Source organism: Paralichthys olivaceus, chromosome 17 (genome assembly GCF_024713975.1).
Source record: "Paralichthys olivaceus isolate ysfri-2021 chromosome 17, ASM2471397v2, whole genome shotgun sequence".
Lineage (NCBI taxonomy): Eukaryota > Metazoa > Chordata > Actinopteri > Pleuronectiformes > Paralichthyidae > Paralichthys > Paralichthys olivaceus.
In genome coordinates, this window is record NC_091109.1 from 4491234 (window position 1) to 4509061 (window position 17828).

The following is a 17828-nucleotide window of genomic DNA, read 5'->3' on the forward strand; positions in this document are numbered from 1 at the left end:
ATCCACTGATGAGCCGTTTTGGGACAATTACAGCAGATATTCAAATCACAGGTCTGGGTGGGCAGAGGGGGGGGGGTACCTGACCCTGGTTGACCAACTGTGCACATGCACACGCACGCACACACTTGTTGTATCTTGACCCCCATGCCTGACTCATAAAGAGGCCCCCCTCTCTTCTTCTCTCCCTCTTCGTCCCCCCCCCCCCCTTCTTGCTGCTGAAACTGTTTAACTGGAGCCTGATCGCTTTTATTATCCAACTAATCCAGATATCAGCGATTTCATCAGGCCGGGGGAAGATATGCATATCATGAATTATTTTGACACTGGGACCTTTTAATTTTCGCCGGCAATATTTCATCCCACCAATCAGCGCCTGGAGTGGTTGTCGCCGGGCGGACGTGGCGGTGTCAGAGGACGAGACTACCCCCACTCCCCCCTCTGGTGGATCCAAATCATCCCGGGGACAATAATGAGCTATGGCCACGATTATGATGTGCCTGTGTGTGCATGCATCTCATCAAGGGCCCCATGCATGCTGCTGCTGCTGCTGCTAAATGTTTCTGATATATGTATAGTACATTTTAATGATAATACTTTCTCAGTAGTAAACAGTAGGTAATGTTTTGCTGTTACTTACTTTACTACACGTTACTGAGCTGAAGTACAGTTTGAACTATAGCAGCCATAGTAGGTTGCTTTGTGAATTCAGATTTTGCCTTCAGCAAATGTTTTCATGATTAACTGAAACTGTTGAGCTGCAGCTTTAAATGTTGCCCCCATGTAAGTGTAGCATGAAAATAACCAAATATTATTAGATTTCACAATTAATTGTTTTACATGTAATAGTTAAAAGTACATTTTGCTGATCAATGAAATTCAGGACTTTAGCTTTACCCTGTCTCTGCACATTAATATTAATTAGACATGATAAACTTACAGAATATAATCTATTGTGACTCATTACATGAACAACTGTAGTAAAAATTCACCTTGGTCACACAGCTACGACGTAAAATAGTGCTTATAATATATATATATATTAAACCGGCTTTAATATATAATACTGACAGGAGCCATTCTGGGTTATAAGAAGGGGCTATTACCTTTGAGCATGTTGAAGTTCATTTTAATACTGAATTATTACTGGCAGTGAAAAATATGTTGTGGTACTGAATACCACTTTCTAATAAGACGTACTTCATTGAGGAATTGTTGCTAATAGTTTTCTCAGTAATAACCAATATATTTATATATATATATATATATTATTTATTTATTTTATTCTCCAAGACGCTGGAACACTGGAACCTGAGAGCAGTCGAAAGCTTTAAAATCTTTAAAGATAAGCCTGAAACCTTTCTCTTTAGCCTGGCTTTTCATTTATAGACACTACACTATTGCATCTATGTTGTAAACACATTTATATAATCATTCAATTACAATCCTCTCTGTTGGTCTCCACCTTTCGCTTTCGCTTTAAAAGATCATCCCACTGAAAATCATACAGAATCTGCATAAGTCACACTCACAATATGGGGAGTTGTCGTCCTTCTTGGGACAAAAAGTAAGTCCAGATAACATAAATCATTAAATCACAAGGTGAGGAAATGCTTCAAGGTCAGGTCTAGGTTAAAGTCAGGTTTAGGTTAAGGTTAAAGAAATAGTTAGGCAAGTAGTAACTATGGTTACGGTTTGAGTAAGTTTTCAGGATATCAATGTGAGTCAGTGTAATGTCCCCTGAAGCCATGGAGACACGACTGAGTGTGTGTGTGTGTCTGATGTGTGCTCTGTGTAACTTAATACTCTGTGTCTTTACCCAGCTCCCTGTGGAGCGGGTATTACGTGCACAAATTGGATGCTCAAACAGTCAGTCCCTGACCTTCCCTCATCTCGGATGTTGACCCCCGTATAAAGAGAGACATTACATCTCGTTACACAACAACACGGCTCCGGCGCTTCGCTGCAGATAGAGAAAAATGTCTCAATTAAATCTTCGCCGGGGCCCCCTGCAGAAGAGTTATCGTCGCCCCGGCAGCGCTGATCGCTACACTCACACATCCTCAAAAGTTATTTGACATAAATTGCCGGAGTCACATCATTTCCCGCCACACTCTGAACGGGATTTACGGCTGATCCCATTGACTGGGAGCTGAACCTCCAATAAAATTCCTCAAGAGCCCGTGGGGCCGTGAGACGCACCTATCTCCCCCCCACCATCAGGCCCTCTCCGCCCCTGCTCAGATTAACCATGCAAACACGCACAGGTGGTGGTAGAGAGAATAAGGGAGGGGTGATACCGACATCACATTCATGCACATATATGCAACTGATATGGCCCTGCAGGGTGAATGAAGCCTGTGTACACGCAGGACTGATTGTGTTTGATCTGATATGAGATGGAGCAGAGGTGAAACTGTAAAGCAGCTTATCCGATTCAAAGAACTCAAGAAGGGGTGAAAGGGAAATTATCTGTGGCTTTAATATGAAAATGAGAGGGGAGAGCCTCTTTATGATCTCTGGAGGATGTCCTCTTGTGTGCTAAGACCTCCTGAGAGAAGTGATACCATCATAAGGCAGCATATGAGCCCTTAAATAAAATCATTTAGAGCTGGAAACTGCTGAACATTAGTACTCAGGCGTTTGAGAGAAAGGTGCACACTGTATTAAGCACTAAAAACAACCTTATGGCTGCATTAGGCCACAGATATTAGAGTCTGAAGTGGACAGAGAGGCGCATCGTGCAGTTTGTTAAATGCAGTTTCAACATAGCTGTACATACAGAGTAATATATGGATTGTTAGTGTTGTTAGTGTGTTCATCAGTTGTACTCTGGACCTCACATGCTCTCATTCGTTCTTTGTCAGGCTTGCTGTCTCTCTCTAGTGGTCATGAGTGAGAAATAGGATGCCTCACGGGTCACACAGACAATGTATTCACTCACTGTGACTGGTTGATATTAACCACAGGATGTTTGTGGCTTTTCCACTGGACACAAAATCATTGATAAGTTAAAAATATTAAAAGCATTGCATAGCATCTGCTATTTTTAGATTGTGGCAACAGCCACAACAAACAACATGGTTGAGAAGTCCTTAAAGTGATCAGAAAAATAAGAAATTTCCATTTCTACAAACTGCTTGACTTCTGAGAAAAACAGCACTTTACATTAAATCATGCAGTATGACTAAAAGCTTCGGTGTAGAAAGTGATTGGACCTGGAGATGAGACTGTTAGAAGAATCAGATTGTCTCCAAAGAGACTGAACATGCCTGCTTGTTGTTTTTTCCCTTAACTCTGTGTTATAAGTCATACCTCAACATTTGAATACAAGAAAAGTGAAACTTTTACATAGCTTAAAACATCTTAAATCTAAAAAAATCTTATTTAAATCTCATTTAATTTTTCAACTTTAAAATATTTGAATCTGTATCTTGTCTCACTGAAGGCTCAGCAGCAGCAGCAGCAGCTGGAGACCCTGCAGCAACTGCTGCTGCTGCTGCTTGCCTACCAGCACCGTGGCTGGGGGAGGTGGTGGTGGTCAGGCTACAGAATCACCCTGGGGCACCTCACTTATGCACCAGTAAAGAAAACTGAATTTCCCCCCCTCTCGCTCTCTCTGCTGAGGATGGTTTGCTGCCCTCAGCAATTTGATTTGACAAAGTGAGGTCTGCAGCGCTGCAGTGAACTGCACACACCAGGGACATGAGACAACCGGATTATCACGAGAGAGAACTACTGAGAATCACAGGTCGACACTTGTCATAGACACTTAAGTCTGAGTATGATGCGAAGAATAAAAGAAGCAGCACACAAAGTTTGATTTTAAGTTTATCATTGTTTGCATTAACGGTGTATGGGAATCTACAGTATTAGGATCTGCATTACAGCACATTATATTACATAGGATGACGTCTGTACATGTTACATTTCGGATGATGTAGTATGCGGTTCGTTGTCAGTCAGACAGATTCATTGAATAAAACAGTAAAGGGAAATTTACACTTTGATCAGCACATGGAGTTTTTAGAAAAACTAAATGTTCAAGGATTCTCTCTGTGAGCAGAGAAGAGACCAAAATATTAACATGAAGACACATGATTAAATTTAGAGATTCATTCCGTGCGAAAATGGACGAATAAAGAATACATTTTAATACTGATGATGATGATCTTATCTTTGACTAATACTTTTTATTCAAAACGTTTTGGAGGCTGATGCAGAACAACGGTCACTACATATAATGCGCAAAAAAATTATTGCTTTTACGGAGAACAGCACCATCAATCCCATCCCATCAGTTTGACCTCAATCAACTGAGACATCTCCGCACCATCAAAACAATAAAACTCACCTGGTCAGCATTACAACTGTCAATGACGCTCACATGAGTCAGTGGAGATGATAATTAGAAGTGGTGGGAGTCAGAGGACTGTAAAGACTGAGAATCCTGAAGTGTAACATAAAATGCAGATATTACAAAAACAGAAAAAGAAATTACTTTGCATCTAACACCCGAGAGACTCAGGCACCATTTACAAAATGTACATAACCACGCCCTTGTTACAGTATGACTACTGCTCACATGACAGCATTAGTGAGTCCTCTTGAAGCGTGTGTGTAAGTGTGTGGACCGACATGATCTTTGCTTTAAGGACACTGCTGGCTAAACTGAAAATTGAACTGAACAGGCGGGTGCACAATACTGTAAAATCTTGGCTGGAGTTCAGGTGCACGAGCAGGCAGCTAACAGGTTTGTCTTCATCATGCGGTTCTACGGCTTTAACTCAAACTACAGAGGACCTTAGTGCTGATGATGTGAGACGGGACAGCGAGAGCAGAGGTAGCCTAAAAATCTGTGCAAGTAACACAAGGAGCTGCCGGCCCATTATCTGCCGCTGCAGAACTCGCATTTGATTTTTGCTGCATTAAAAGCATCATCAGTGGAGCCCTGATTTGAGGAGGGAGTGACGGGTGGTGTATAAACAAGCTCCAGCTCCTCTTTCAGAATGCAACAAACAGTCTTATGCACGTGAGCCAGTGGCTAAAGGGCTGCAGCCTCTTGCTGGTGTCTATTTCACCCTTTCTACTGAAGTGACGTCCCATTGTGAGCTAAAGGTTGATGCGGGGGGGGAAGCACAAACGTTACATCTGACACTGTCTGAGCTCTTAAATCATTTGAATGAATGAATAAATAATAATTACAGTGACATGTCAACAAAGGCACACACAATGATCACAAATCTAGGCATCAGGCAAAAATTGGCACAAAAGACTCAACATGCTAAAAAATCTGGAGAGGGAAGAAAATAATGAGCTAAATTAGGATTATTAGAAAGAAAAGAATGAAAAATATGAAAAAAATATATAGAGTAAAAGGACAATTATTGGGAAAGATATGAGGAGGACAGCAAATGAAAACCGTGCAAAAAAGAAGAAAATAAAGGAAACTCCCAATTTTTAAACGTACACGAAATCAGCCAAAGAAGGATTAAACACGCCTGGCCACACTTCAGCTCTGTCAATGTAGTGATACACATTTCCATTTGGTTTGGGCTAATTTAAAGTCCCCTGGTTATGTTTTGTGAGATACCATATAGTGTAGAGTTGTATGCATACAGCCAGTTGTGAGGTTTGTAGCTCAATATATACACAACTTAAAGTTATTGCAGGTTCCACTTGGCCGTCCAGCACTTGCTCACATGTGCTTTGTGGAGGGGAGTCTAGACTAGTGTGGAACCGAGAGGCAGGGTTTAGTCTGGGACCAGGCTGAGAGATGCTAAGGCTGCAGCTGGATAGTACTTTTGGAGAAAAATGGGGAGCAAAGGGAGGAACACAGGAAGTGGTCACCAGTAAAAGGAGCGAGTGAGGAAGTTAGCGGCCGTGCTGAGCCAGCCCATGCCGTCTGTGATGGAGCCCACGCGTGTGACAGCCTTGTCCTGCTCCTGGGATGGACTCTCCTCCTCGGGCAGGTAGTCCGGGATGTCTGTGTTCTCCTCGACCAGCACCTCTGAGTCCTCCTGGAATGGCACCACCCGCTACACAAAGACAACAAGTAAAAATAAAAAATCATGTTCACCATGAAACAAACAATTTGTCCAAAATACAGAATCTTACGATTCCAGGATTAATGTCAAACACAGTTGCTCCATTAAAACCCTCATCTGGACTCAGAATACATGACTGAGCCAGGTCTGACCCCTGCTGGCCACATTGTATATCACTACTACCGTATTCTTTACTCATTACTCTCAATCACTGGAGCAACAATTCTCTGCCAATTATTGCACAACAAACACTTGTGAATCTCAAATATTAATAGAACTGAGCAGTTTCAAATGAAGTACAGTTTGGAATGTGCTGCAGGTTGGTAGTGTTGGTAGCGATGCTTTAAAAAAAGATAAACAGGGGGCACAACTGGGACCGGTCATGTGTTTGGCAAAAAAACAACTAGCCTACAGGCTGAGGCAGTGATGTGACCAACTAATCATGTCAGTGTGAATAAGTCTCAGCCAGAGGCAGGAGGGCCACACTCCCCGTACTGAGATGCACACAACGTACAGCCAGCACAACCACCTATTAACTGACTACTCCATATTAAGAGAAATTAATTAGTCTTTCTGCAGCAGTTTACAATCTCACCTCTCCTCCGTCTTCAGTCTTCACCACCTGCTGAGCCGTCATCACTTTGGTGGAGTTGATCGCTGTTCCCAGAGCCTGTGAGAGAAACAGCCCACTTAGATTTTAATTCACGAAAGTCTTCTGAATACCTCTGATTAAATTTAAAATTAGTGCCAAATACTTTCATTAATGATAAATTCTAATTCCCTGAGCAGTGTGAATGACGATGCTTTTCCAAACACAGGTTGATAATAAACTGTTGAGCTTTTAATGCAGCTTGTACCATGGCTAATATTATACTTCTATCCTACACAGCTAACCAATTGGATTCACTATGAGTATGATTTCTGTCAGAGAACATTTATGACTTTAGGCAAACACTTTTCCAAAAACATTTAAAATAGATAAATGGCAGATATTTTCCTTTTTTGGCATCATAATCAATAAATCCTGGTATTATTAAGACAGTATTTATTCCATTATTTAAAACTGGCGCATGCTAAAATAAACCACTTTTAATGACCAAATTAACAACTGATAATAATTTGTTTTCTGGTCAGAATATTGTGTATCCCAAACTTGCTGTGTGGTTTTCTGCCTCTGAACACACACGTACGTACCTCGGCTTTAAGGTCAGAGCGGATCCTGACAACACATCTCTTGACAGCCATCTGGAAGGTGAAGCTGATGACCCCTCGGATCTTTAGTAACGCCCCCTCACACAGGCTCCTTCGAGTCTGACAGCGGACAGGAATCAGGTGAGATGTATGAATAGATGTGTGTGACACAACAGAGCCAAGTGAAGATACGACTGCGGCTTATGAGGAATTTTATAAAGTGTATGACAGGATGCAGAATGAGCTGCAGTTTAATGAAATCAAATTTGGGTATAAATATTTACTGTAAATGTTCAGTTGCTACATATTGAGTGATGCAGTTTACATGACTAGATCTTCCAGCTGCCACATTGATGCGTGTTTCCGCTGTAGTGATAGCGATGCAGCCCACCAGAGGCCGTCTGTCTGCTGTAATGTAATCTGGCTAGATGCAACTTCCTGCAGAGCAGCACTCAGGTTCAATCTCAACGTCCTGCTGTTCAATGCCTGACATTTACAACCTGACCCTTCCACCCCCCTATCTAAAGCTGCTTTCAGACATGTACTGAACTGCTCCGGAGGAGGTGCATGTGTGAAATGTGCAAATGTCCGAGTGAGAGGCCCGGCAGTTTCTGTGGACATTTTCCACCTCCCTAGTTTAAAGTGCATAGAAACTCAGGAGAATTTGATGTAAGAACACATCAGGGGATTCACTGCGAGCGAGTGGGGGGGTTGATGATGCTTATAACGTGTGACAGACGCCTGAATTATGCAGATTTGATGCTGTTGTTGATGTGTCTGTGCAGAGAACCTAATGCTGCATTGTACATGTTTAAAAGGCAAACTGTGGGTAAACTCCGTAGCCAATTCTGCCCAAAAAAAGAGTCATCTTTGCTTCCTACATGAGCTGTGAGCACTTACAGAGTCGTCCAGTCCATCGATGTGCAGCACCACAGTCTTGGCTCTCTTGTTGTTGGAGCCCAGGAAGAACTGAGCTTTACGTCGGCAGGAGGCAGCGTCTGCTTCTGCCTGTTCGGCCTCTTCTTTCCCAGCTGACTGCAGGATTTCATAGATCTCAGAGGCCAGAAGTTTGGTCTCTCCAGGTGAGGTACTTCTTTGGTGAGGATGAGGAAACAAGAAGAGAAGATAAATATCCTGAGATGGCAGAAACAAAACTTTTGTAATTCAGTATGTAGGACACTCAATGGTTCAGCTCGCTCTATGCCGCAGGTCCTCCATGCTTTCTCAACCTTTACACATCTAAATGTTCACATTTGTATTCTCTTTTTATGAGGTCTCACATCTGGACACAGTGACAGAAAAAACTGAATCTCCCTATTCTTTATTGCACCCAAAGACAATGCAACCATCAAACATTCAGACTTGAGTATATTAATCCAACACCTCAGATTTTTACTGCCCATTAAGCAGAAAAGAAAAATCCACGACAGAGCGTTTTATTGGGCAGCAGTTTTCCTTAAAGAAGCCAAATGAAAGCATTAGCAGTTGTAATGCCAGAACTGCTATACTGTGATGCATCCTGGGATACCCCCATAGGCTATACTGCTTTATGTGTCACTGAGACATCACCCCTTCAATGGTAAACACAAATGACATCAGCTATGTGGCGTGGCTGTCCTCTGAGAGCCTGGTGCTCCCTGGCGCTGTTTGACACATCCAGTCAGCCTTTCAGCAAACAAACACTTTCCTCAATCGATTTATTTATCTCGTCATTGCACTGAATACAAGGCAGCGTCTCCTTGAGCTTCAGACCGTAATGAGATGAAGGAATAAAAATGGTATTCACACCCGTTTCGTGAAACTGTGCTAGATGTTGTTTGACAGCTATGTGTTCTTACTCAGTCAAGCTATGATTGACCTCTGCTCAAAGTCAGATTGACTGGACAGCGAGGAGGGAGAGCCGCTGTTGTCACTGCAGGGCACCTCGTGATGTAACCCCCGACTAGCAGAAGTGACTGGCTTACTCCAGGGCGAGCAAGAGCTCCGCTGCAGGAAGACGAGCGGGGAACAAAACCATACAAGCTACGGTCGGCCACTTCAACATGGGTCTATTTCTATCAGGGTGCTAATGACGAACAGCAAACACTGACCAAAGCTGCCTCCTGACCCTCTGGTAATGCCAGTGGTCTGGAGCACAACGTCACATCAAACCAGTCCTCCCACTTACACATTGCTGGACCAGAACAAGTTTATTATGAAGCTCTTCAAGACAATATAGATAAATATGAAACAATTAAACAATGGGCTGAAACCAAACAAAGAGTTTACAATACACCATGTGTGCAAATTCAGCCATGTCTTTAAACACTACAAATAAAGAGCAACTAAATTGGAACTCAATAATTCTGGAACTTCCCGCTGACCCACACCGTAACTTGATGGGCACTAACTTGGGTTCTACCACACCCCTCCACAAAATTTCATGGAAATAGTTTATGTCGTTTTTTTGTAATCCTGCTAACTCACAACCAACTAACAAAAACAGACGAGAACACAACTTCCTTTGTTAGGCGGTATGGAGATAAATATAAGTATGGTGAGGTGGCAGGATGTATTTAAATCTGTGACATGCAGAAACAGCTATCTGACTGGTTACCACTCTATTCTGAATCAACTTAAATCACCTTCATTCTGACATGGCAAAGGGAAGGGCCTGGAAAAATTGCAGACGGTCACAGATTCACAGTGCAAAACAAAAGAAATCCTCGCTTAAGGTTTTATGTAAAGAAAGTGCACAGCGAGCATGTGTGAGTGTGTGTGTGTGTGATGTGATGGTGACAGGAACTTGCTTCTGCATGACATTCTGCAAACTCAGCATCATGCCCAACTCGTCCTTCATCTTCTCCCTGTTGGCTCGACATTCTGCCAGGTAGCGCACAGCCTGCAAGGACAAGGGCACCCGTTATCTATCTGCCACTAAAAGCTGACAGACCCTTTGTGATATTATTAAGGGCAAGAGCTTTTCAAATGGACGTGCGTGTGCAATGGTAAAATATTACATAACCAATACATACACATGAACAGACTCCTTGTTTACACTTCACGTGATACCGTGAAAGAGCAGCTATGACGTAAAGCCACACAAATGTGTACGCACTCTACAAGTTATGTTCTGTACAACATGTTGGTGGTAGGGGAAAGAGAGGCTGCTGTATCATGAATCGGTTGTGTTTACACCACAACACAGATAGCAGATGTCACCATTGGACATGGTTTTTAAACATGAAATTCTTTTTAATGCATTCATGTGTCTGTGGCTTAGAGGAACTGGCCTTTAGAGGGTGACCAGAAACTGCTCTGACACCAAAACAGAACCAGTACAGAACTGGGCCGAATTCTAAACCAACAGAAATGTCATCTAACCAACTACTGTAGATATTTCACTGAATGTGTTCATAAATAATTCTCTTTGTATACCAACTTTGTGCTTTTCCTTTCTGTAACAATAATTATATGAATCATAAGCATCCTTATGTCAACGTGTACATGGATGCTGCTTACCAGTAGCGCAGAGTAGACGACCTGTGGGTTGGGATGATCCAGAAACAAGATGAGGCCCGGCAGACAGCCGTGATCCTCTACTATGGCCCTCCGGTTCAGGGGGTCTGCGGCAAGGTCTCGCAGCTGGTTCACCACAGTCAGTGCATCCACCTCCGCACTCATGGTGCCTCTTGTCTTGATGCCATGCACATCAAACCAACTCCTTCAACCTACTGAAAAGAGAAGGCAAATGAGGGATGTCACCTTAGACTAATTGTGACTGCAACTAATAGTTATTACTTCCACCAAGGAGGTTTGTCTTTTAGCTGGACGGATTTGCCACGAAACATGATGGACGGAAGCAGTTTGGGTTGGGAAAGATCCCATTACATTGTTATAAGGGTCCGGATTTTTTTTTTTAACTTTCTTTAACATTGCGAGATGGAGTGTTTTTGAACATTTTTGTTGGTTTATATGGGAATTATTAATGGATTGTGATTAAATAAAATCCAGCATCTAGGGGACTGATGTTTATGAGTGTGTGCAATTTGGTGCAGATCCAAATAAAAATCCAGGTCAAGTGAAGTTAAATGTGGTTTCATTCAGCCTTGGCGATATGTGCTCTCTTACTGCCATTTCACTTGAACTATAAAATAATCTGACACCTAGAAAATGGGTATTAGTCTCTCTTGATTTCCCCAGTGAGGTCTTTTGTTTCAGACCACAATGGAATTGGCGAAAGTGTTTGTCTTTGTCACGTAAACGTGAATTTACTAAAAGCTGTTGACAAACATTCCTGTGAATCACCAGTTTAAATCCATTTTTAAAAGGCTGAAGACAACGTGTTTAAGTTAATGAGAAAAATAAAGAGGAACACTCATGCAAACTTTTCCTACCATCCCATGACATGAGTTAATGGAGTGTCAGGGGATTTAACTCTCAGAAATGTCCTCAACTCTCTGACTGACTGATCACTGTTGTGCACTCGCTGGTTGAACTGCTCTGTAAAAGCCTTTACGTGTCACATAAAGGATCACATAGTGCAGCGTGCTAATTGAAGCTCATTGTATAACCCGGCTGTTTAATCCCTGGACTTCACTGTTAGCACACTCGGGGTCAGTGGCGTTAGCAAAAAACAACAACACAACAGCTCGTTTCTGACAAAGACACTTTCTACGACCCCCAACCTCACCTTAAATCACGCCCTGTGCTACAGAGGGGCTTCCGCAGCTAAGCTAAGCTAGGCTAACGTTAGGTGACTGTTGTAGCGTACCTTTTTTGTCAGCGTGTTGTGAAACCATGAGACAACTCCGGCTAAATTCAGAGACGAGAGACGCGACAGTAACGTAACAACAGACAGCTCGGGTCCTGTGTGAATTTAAAAAACAAAGGACAGACAACAGTGAGTCCAGGCCTGCGCTGCTCTCTGCGCTCCGCTGGTGAAGCTAGCAGCTGGTTAAGCTAGCAGCTGGACGCGGTGTTTGGGCTGTTTTTTTCTGCACGTCATCGGGTGCGGCTGTTTTGAGAATCGGGACATCCCAGTTTCCCATAAGGGATCCCAGCGGCTTAAGGCGGGCACGTACCCGCCGGGGAGTGCGGGTAACTATAACGAACAACCCACAACGTTCCTTTGACGGGTGACATGACGGTGTAAGTTTGATCGACCGGCGCGACGCCCAATCATCAGAGAGTTTTGTTTCACATGTTAAATATGATTAGTGGAGGCGCCTGTCAATCACTACAAACAACCAATAGGGAACCTCACATAATTACACCCCCACCCCCCTGTAGTGCCTATAATCCAATTGGCTCAGATGTTTTCCATGCACCGCCTCTTGAAGGAATCCAACAAGGTGGAAACATGAAGAAAGTTAGCAGTTAGCAGTTAGCACCCGGCTCGGTGAGTTTGTACCAAAGTCAAAGAAGTTCTCAGTTAATATTTAAATGTGTTTATTTTGTTAACACGTCGTCCGCAGTGTTTCCACAGTTTTGTGAGTCTTCGACATATTAATAATTAATTTGTCGACGTTTGGTCAAGTTGTTTGGACTTAGCTGTCGTTAGCATCAGTTAACCACACTGTCAGCTAAAGTTGGGAGCCAGTGGTTGAATGTAGATTAGCACGTTAGCCTGTAAAGTTAGCTAACATCTGTCTGAGAGGATTTCATAGTGTTTATGCTTCAAGTTTTACAGCAGCTAAGTTCAGCCTAGGATACAAGAATGATAATGTCAATGACAGTTGCTAACACATACCTGTCTACGTCCCACTGTGTTGTTATTCTACGTTTAGAGTGGCTCTGCTTAATTAAACGCGTTGTTTTTGTTCATACCATAAAGTTAACGTACCATGCTGCCACTCGTGGGTCTATTACATAGTCCACCTATTGGAATAAAATCGATCAGAGACATACTAATTCCTTAGTCGATCAAATATTAAGGCATCAGGAAGCAAACAAAACAATCAAACTTTCAAGATCATGCGAATAATCTATTTATCTATCTATTCACAGCGATGATAATATTGGGACGATTTAATGTGTGTAGTTTATACAAAATACAGAATGCCTGTGTAATACTAAGCATATTTGCACAGTTATATTTCAAGTACTTCAAGTGATCCTTGTTGGTTTTAAGTTTTGTTTTTTTTGTGTTGTGTTTTTCTTCCAGACGACCATTTGGTGATAATGCCCTTGGTGTTCAGGCATGTGTGCGTCTGCTCTTGTGAAACATGTCAACAGAAATGAGTAAAGAGTATGGAAGGATTGAAATGGACCTGGTATGTGAGAGTCTGGCCCACAAGTCTTCTGTGTGATTTAAATTTGAAGGATTATTGTCCTCATCATTAAAGTTTCTCAATTATAATGTATGTGAAGTACAAATGAAATATGCTGGTGTTTCCACTTTAATGTATCTTGGAAATACTGCATTTAGTTAAGTAATAGATACATTCTTATTGAAGTATTTTTCTTTTATTTGTGATATAAGTTATGTATTATATGTTTTGTTTTGCAGGCTTCTGGATCTGCCAAGTCCTACGGGTCCTCGAGAAGTATTGTGAGGAGAATAGCTGCTAGTCTTCCCCTCAAACCCTGCCCCAGGGTTCATTTTCAGGTGAAGGAAAAAAAACAGGATCGTCATTAATATAACGTTATGTCATTTAGTCTAAGAACGTATGCCTGGGATATCTTGTATTTTAAGCACGTGGTGATTTCAAGTTCTTTGAGTTTGTCACTATCTTTCTCTTTTGTCCTTTTGAGTCACTGCCATGTGACAGCAAATCACGCACCCTCTTCAACTTCTGTTTACCTCTGCCTGTCTGACTGTTTTCATTTATGAACCATAAACAGAGTGGATGAAGTCACGAGAACAGAGATACATTTGTTCAGGTGTTAACAAATCAGTCTTTTGCAATTTGTCTGTGGCATGTACTTAAAAAAAAAAAAGATTTAAATCGTCTTTTCTCTCCTGTCTACTTCAACACTGCTTTCTCTTTTCTCCCTTTCTTCTGGTTCCAGCTGCCCTCCCTAGCTATGTGGAATGCAGTATGTCTGCTTTAGGTCAGTTTGTTCAGCAACCTTTAACAACCTTGAGCTGATTGATACAGTGCTACCTGAACAATTTATTAAAACAGCTCCTCCTTCTCCCTCCCTCTTCTGAACTGCCCTCAGTTGTTCCCAATTACTTTTTATATAATTAAACTCTTTATTAAATAGTTGAAATTTAGTGTGCTGATGTGTGATGTTTTCTTCTGTGGCAGGTTTTTCTTTTCTTGTGTAAAATTGTTTATTGTGGCTCTCTCTCTGACAGCTTCATCCGTACACTGAGAACGGCGGTGTCTTGAGGAGGCAGAACTGTCAGGTGGCCTCTTTGGCTGATGTCGGCTGGATTGACAATGATGACGACGAGGAGGAGGACGATGATGAGGATGAAGACTACTCTGGCAGACCCAGGTGAGAGGGAGATAATCAACATATTTATTTGATTAGTATCTAGGAAATTGTGATTCTCTTGATCATCTGTAATAATAAACTGTCTCTTTGAAACAGGTCAGGGATTCCATCAGGATTTGTCTTTCGCGCCCAGCAGCCTAATCCTGGGAGAAGACCGTTAACCCGCCGCAGGTCACTGCCCAGCCTGCACCAGGGGGCTTCTGACCCCCAGGGGCCATCAATAGTCAACGATGAGGCCATTCAGAAGATCAGTGCTCTGGAGACAGAACTTGCCAAACTCAGAGCACAGATAGCACAAATCGTGCTGGCTCAGGAAAGGAGCACACAGCCAGGTATCTCCGAACACAACCTCCAAATCAAACACTCAAATCCTCAGTACTGAGTGGAGAGAAATGAGCTATTTGTTTTCCCTCTTTTCTCCCCTGTAATAATAAAAAATAACCACTAGGTGGCAGTAGAATTTCAAAAGTTACACTGCTGTAATATTCCTCTTTGTTTTATTTCCCTTCAGCTGCAACAACAGGACCCCCTCCGCCTCCCCCTGCATCCTCTGGTACCCTACCTCCCCCTCCCCCACCTCCTCCTCCGCCACCTCTCCCACCACCTCCAAGCCTCCAGCGGACATTTTCAGCCATAGAATTGATAAAAGAGCGCAGAGGGAAGAAGACAGGCGGACAGACAGTTTTGGAGTCAAGGCCGGCAGAATTCCCCAACATGCTCGATGTCCTGAAGGACATCAGCAAAGTCAAGTTGCGATCAGTCAAAAGGTAAGCCTCCACTTCAGACAAATCCAAACCTTCAAATACAGACAAAGTGATTTTTGAAGCCAGAAACCTACAGAAGATGTTGTGTGTATGTTTTCATAGCCGTCCGTTGGAAGGCGATGCCAAAATAAACTCTGGTGGTTCTGTGGATGCCGCCACTCTCATCGCTGAGGCCCTCAAACGCAAGTTCGCCCACCGCTATCGACACGACAGTGGACAAGAGGACAAGGAAGATTTCAAACTTCCAGTTCTGGAAGTGAAGCCTCGAACCGAAACCCCCCTGGTGAGACACTGATTCCCATCGTAATTTCTGATTCTCAGCTAAAAAAAGAGGTTCGTACTTAATTTTGTCTTCTGCCTGTTTTCACAGTTTGGGCAGCACATGTTGAAATCAACTGGAAAAAGGAACTTGCTCTGAACAGCTGTTTTCTGAACTCGGAGTCCAAAAAGTACTGTGGACATTTTAAAGTGCCTTATCAACACTTTTAATATCTGCTGTCTCTGTGTGTGGAAGGACAAGGGCTGCTCCAAGTATCAGTCATCTCTTAAGTGTCACATCTGACGATCATCCTCATGTTTTTTGCACTTTTTTAACATAATATTCACATTCTATTTTAACGGAAGTGATTTTTATTTTTTTGTCTAACTGAATGTCTTTAGTTTTTCTGTTGGACTTAAAATGTATCACAGTCCTGAGAGAAAATGTTAGAAGCACTCAAGTGCAGGTTAAAGGAACACTACACTATCTTTATAAAGTCTTCATTAGGTTTGCATTAAACTTGTTGCACACATCAGTTTTACCCCCCCTTTTCTAACAGGGGTGTAAAAGCTTAAGTTCTTCTACCACAGAAGGAAGCGAGCACTTTCTTATTGTGGGATATTGTGATGTATTGTTTATATATGTATACAGACTAGTGGACTAATTTATAATTGGAATCCATTTATTTATGTTGTGGTTTAAGTAGACTTTTTTTCCCTTAACATAATTATAAATATATTCCTTAGATCAAACTGTTATTTTTTTCATTATGTGTTGATCCTGAGTAAACTGTGTCATAGTTGCTAAACTTGCCACTCATGTTTTTTGTTGGTTCTAATATATGTATCCCGGTTTTAGTTGATGTAATTTATCTCTAATACGATTTGCTTTTAAGAGCCAAAGACATTCCAGTGTTTGACTGCCAAATTTTACCTTTTCATTTCTTGTTTCCCATGATGCTTTAAGGGTGAGGAAAAGATACTCTTACTGCTAAGCAAAGTTCAGGCAGTTTAGGTACATGTGCAGTGTTTTGTTTCTCTATCAGTACCTCTTTTGATAAGATTTGTCTCTCATTGCAGAACACTAACACGTTTCCCAGAACATGGACTCATTGTTCAGTATCAACACTTAACAAATACTGCGATTGTAGATAACTCAAAAAATACATTGCTTATTTAAAGAAGTCATGGGAAGGTACATGCTGTTTTCAGTATTCCAAAGGTTTAAATCATGCCAGTAATCATGTTTTCAAGCCTCAGTCCAGAAATGTGACACGTGATATATCAACTCTTTGCATTTGAGGTTTTTAGGCAGTATTTACTTCAAAATGACTGATTGCACATTGTGACCTGTTTTATTTATGTCTGTGTAGTTGCTGCTTCTAGTCAACTCTTTGAGCCAAGTTTTTATAAGGGAAAGTGGAACAGACGTGTCAGTGATTTAAATTTATAATTCAAAAATTTTGTCTTCCATGAAAATTAATTTGAACTGTAAAGTCTAAATAAAAGTTTATGGTCAGTCCTGACTTTCTTCGTCTCATTGACTATATCCTGTTGCTGGATGTCTCAATTTCTTGCAGCTAAACATTGAGAAGAACGAGGTAATGACTATTGGCTCTGACACATCGAAGCACCTGGGTTCTCTATCCCACAACATTGGATACAAATGTAAAAATCTTGGCACCACCTTGTCTTCATCTGCCTGAGCCAACAGAGTCTACAAAAATGACAGCTCCAACAGAACACAGCAGCCAGACTCCACCAAGTCTGCTAAAGAGAGCAAACTCCTACTTATGTGGCCTGTGACCCCCAGGTGACAGGACCTTCTCTGTCACCTGGGGGTCTGACTCTTTGGAACAATCTCCCTGAGAAGAAATTCTTTTAAGTCTCTCTCAAAGAATCATTTTATAGCTGTCATTTCACCTAGTTCTGATCTTCAAATGTCTTTTGTTTGCTTTAAACATTTTTATTTGACTTGTAAAGCACCTTGTAAATGTGTTTTAAAATGTGCTATGAAAATAAAGATTAGAGTTAGTCACCTGACTTGTTCAGTTAGGATCTGTCAGAAGTGAAGAACACGATGTCCCACGGTAGAACTGAGCTAAATTATTTCACTAAGTGGTTATTAACATGAGCACTAACT

General features: G+C 41.9%; 2 protein-coding genes across 4 annotated transcripts; one reads left to right on the forward strand and one right to left on the reverse strand.

The window, feature by feature from the left end:
• Nucleotides 1–3815: 3815 nt before the first annotated feature.
• Nucleotides 3816–12298, reverse strand: armc1 (armadillo repeat containing 1). 2 transcript variants are annotated; one of them, XM_069513063.1, is made up of 7 exons: nucleotides 11990–12298; nucleotides 10737–10950; nucleotides 10025–10116; nucleotides 8136–8328; nucleotides 7239–7355; nucleotides 6640–6714; nucleotides 3816–6035 (listed from the first exon to the last, which is right to left on the reverse strand). In XM_069513063.1, exons 2-7 carry the CDS (start codon nucleotides 10896–10898, stop codon nucleotides 5844–5846), a joined length of 831 nt encoding a protein of 276 aa, XP_069369164.1. In that variant the 5' UTR covers nucleotides 10899–10950; nucleotides 11990–12298; the 3' UTR covers nucleotides 3816–5843. The 2 variants fall into 2 exon arrangements, with proteins under 2 accessions (XP_069369164.1, XP_019943118.1); XM_020087559.2 differs by having other exon boundaries at nucleotides 10737–10945; nucleotides 11989–12298.
• A 190-nt stretch (nucleotides 12299–12488) lies between these two features.
• Nucleotides 12489–17211, forward strand: mtfr1 (mitochondrial fission regulator 1). 2 transcript variants are annotated; one of them, XM_020087556.2, is made up of 8 exons: nucleotides 12489–12615; nucleotides 13381–13489; nucleotides 13726–13824; nucleotides 14521–14663; nucleotides 14760–14995; nucleotides 15175–15430; nucleotides 15530–15710; nucleotides 15798–17211. In XM_020087556.2, the coding sequence occupies exons 2-8, from the start codon at nucleotides 13442–13444 to the stop codon at nucleotides 15843–15845; spliced, it is 1011 nt and encodes a 336-aa protein (XP_019943115.2). In that variant the 5' UTR covers nucleotides 12489–12615; nucleotides 13381–13441; the 3' UTR covers nucleotides 15846–17211. The 2 variants fall into 2 exon arrangements, with proteins under 2 accessions (XP_019943115.2, XP_019943116.2); XM_020087557.2 differs by lacking the exon at nucleotides 12489–12615 and adding an exon at nucleotides 12688–12706.
• The last annotated feature ends 617 nt before the right edge of the window (nucleotides 17212–17828 follow it).

Excerpts from the sequence above, each read along its gene's own strand:
- armc1 (XM_069513063.1), bottom strand. The coding sequence starts at position 10,898 with ATGAGTGCGGAGGTGGATGCACTGACTGTGGTGAACCAGCTGCGAGAC. Across the intron at positions 8,329-10,024 it reads TTGCAGAATGTCATGCAGAA|AAGTACCTCACCTGGAGAGA; the intron begins GCAAGTTCCTGT and ends TCCTCACCAAAG. Across the intron at positions 7,356-8,135 it reads TCGATGGACTGGACGACTCT|ACTCGAAGGAGCCTGTGTGA; the intron begins GTAAGTGCTCAC and ends GTCCGCTGTCAG.
- mtfr1 (XM_020087556.2), top strand. The coding sequence starts at position 13,442 with ATGTCAACAGAAATGAGTAAAGAGTATGGAAGGATTGAAATGGACCTG. Across the intron at positions 13,490-13,725 it reads GAAGGATTGAAATGGACCTG|GCTTCTGGATCTGCCAAGTC; the intron begins GTATGTGAGAGT and ends TTTGTTTTGCAG. Across the intron at positions 15,431-15,529 it reads AAGTTGCGATCAGTCAAAAG|CCGTCCGTTGGAAGGCGATG; the intron begins GTAAGCCTCCAC and ends ATGTTTTCATAG.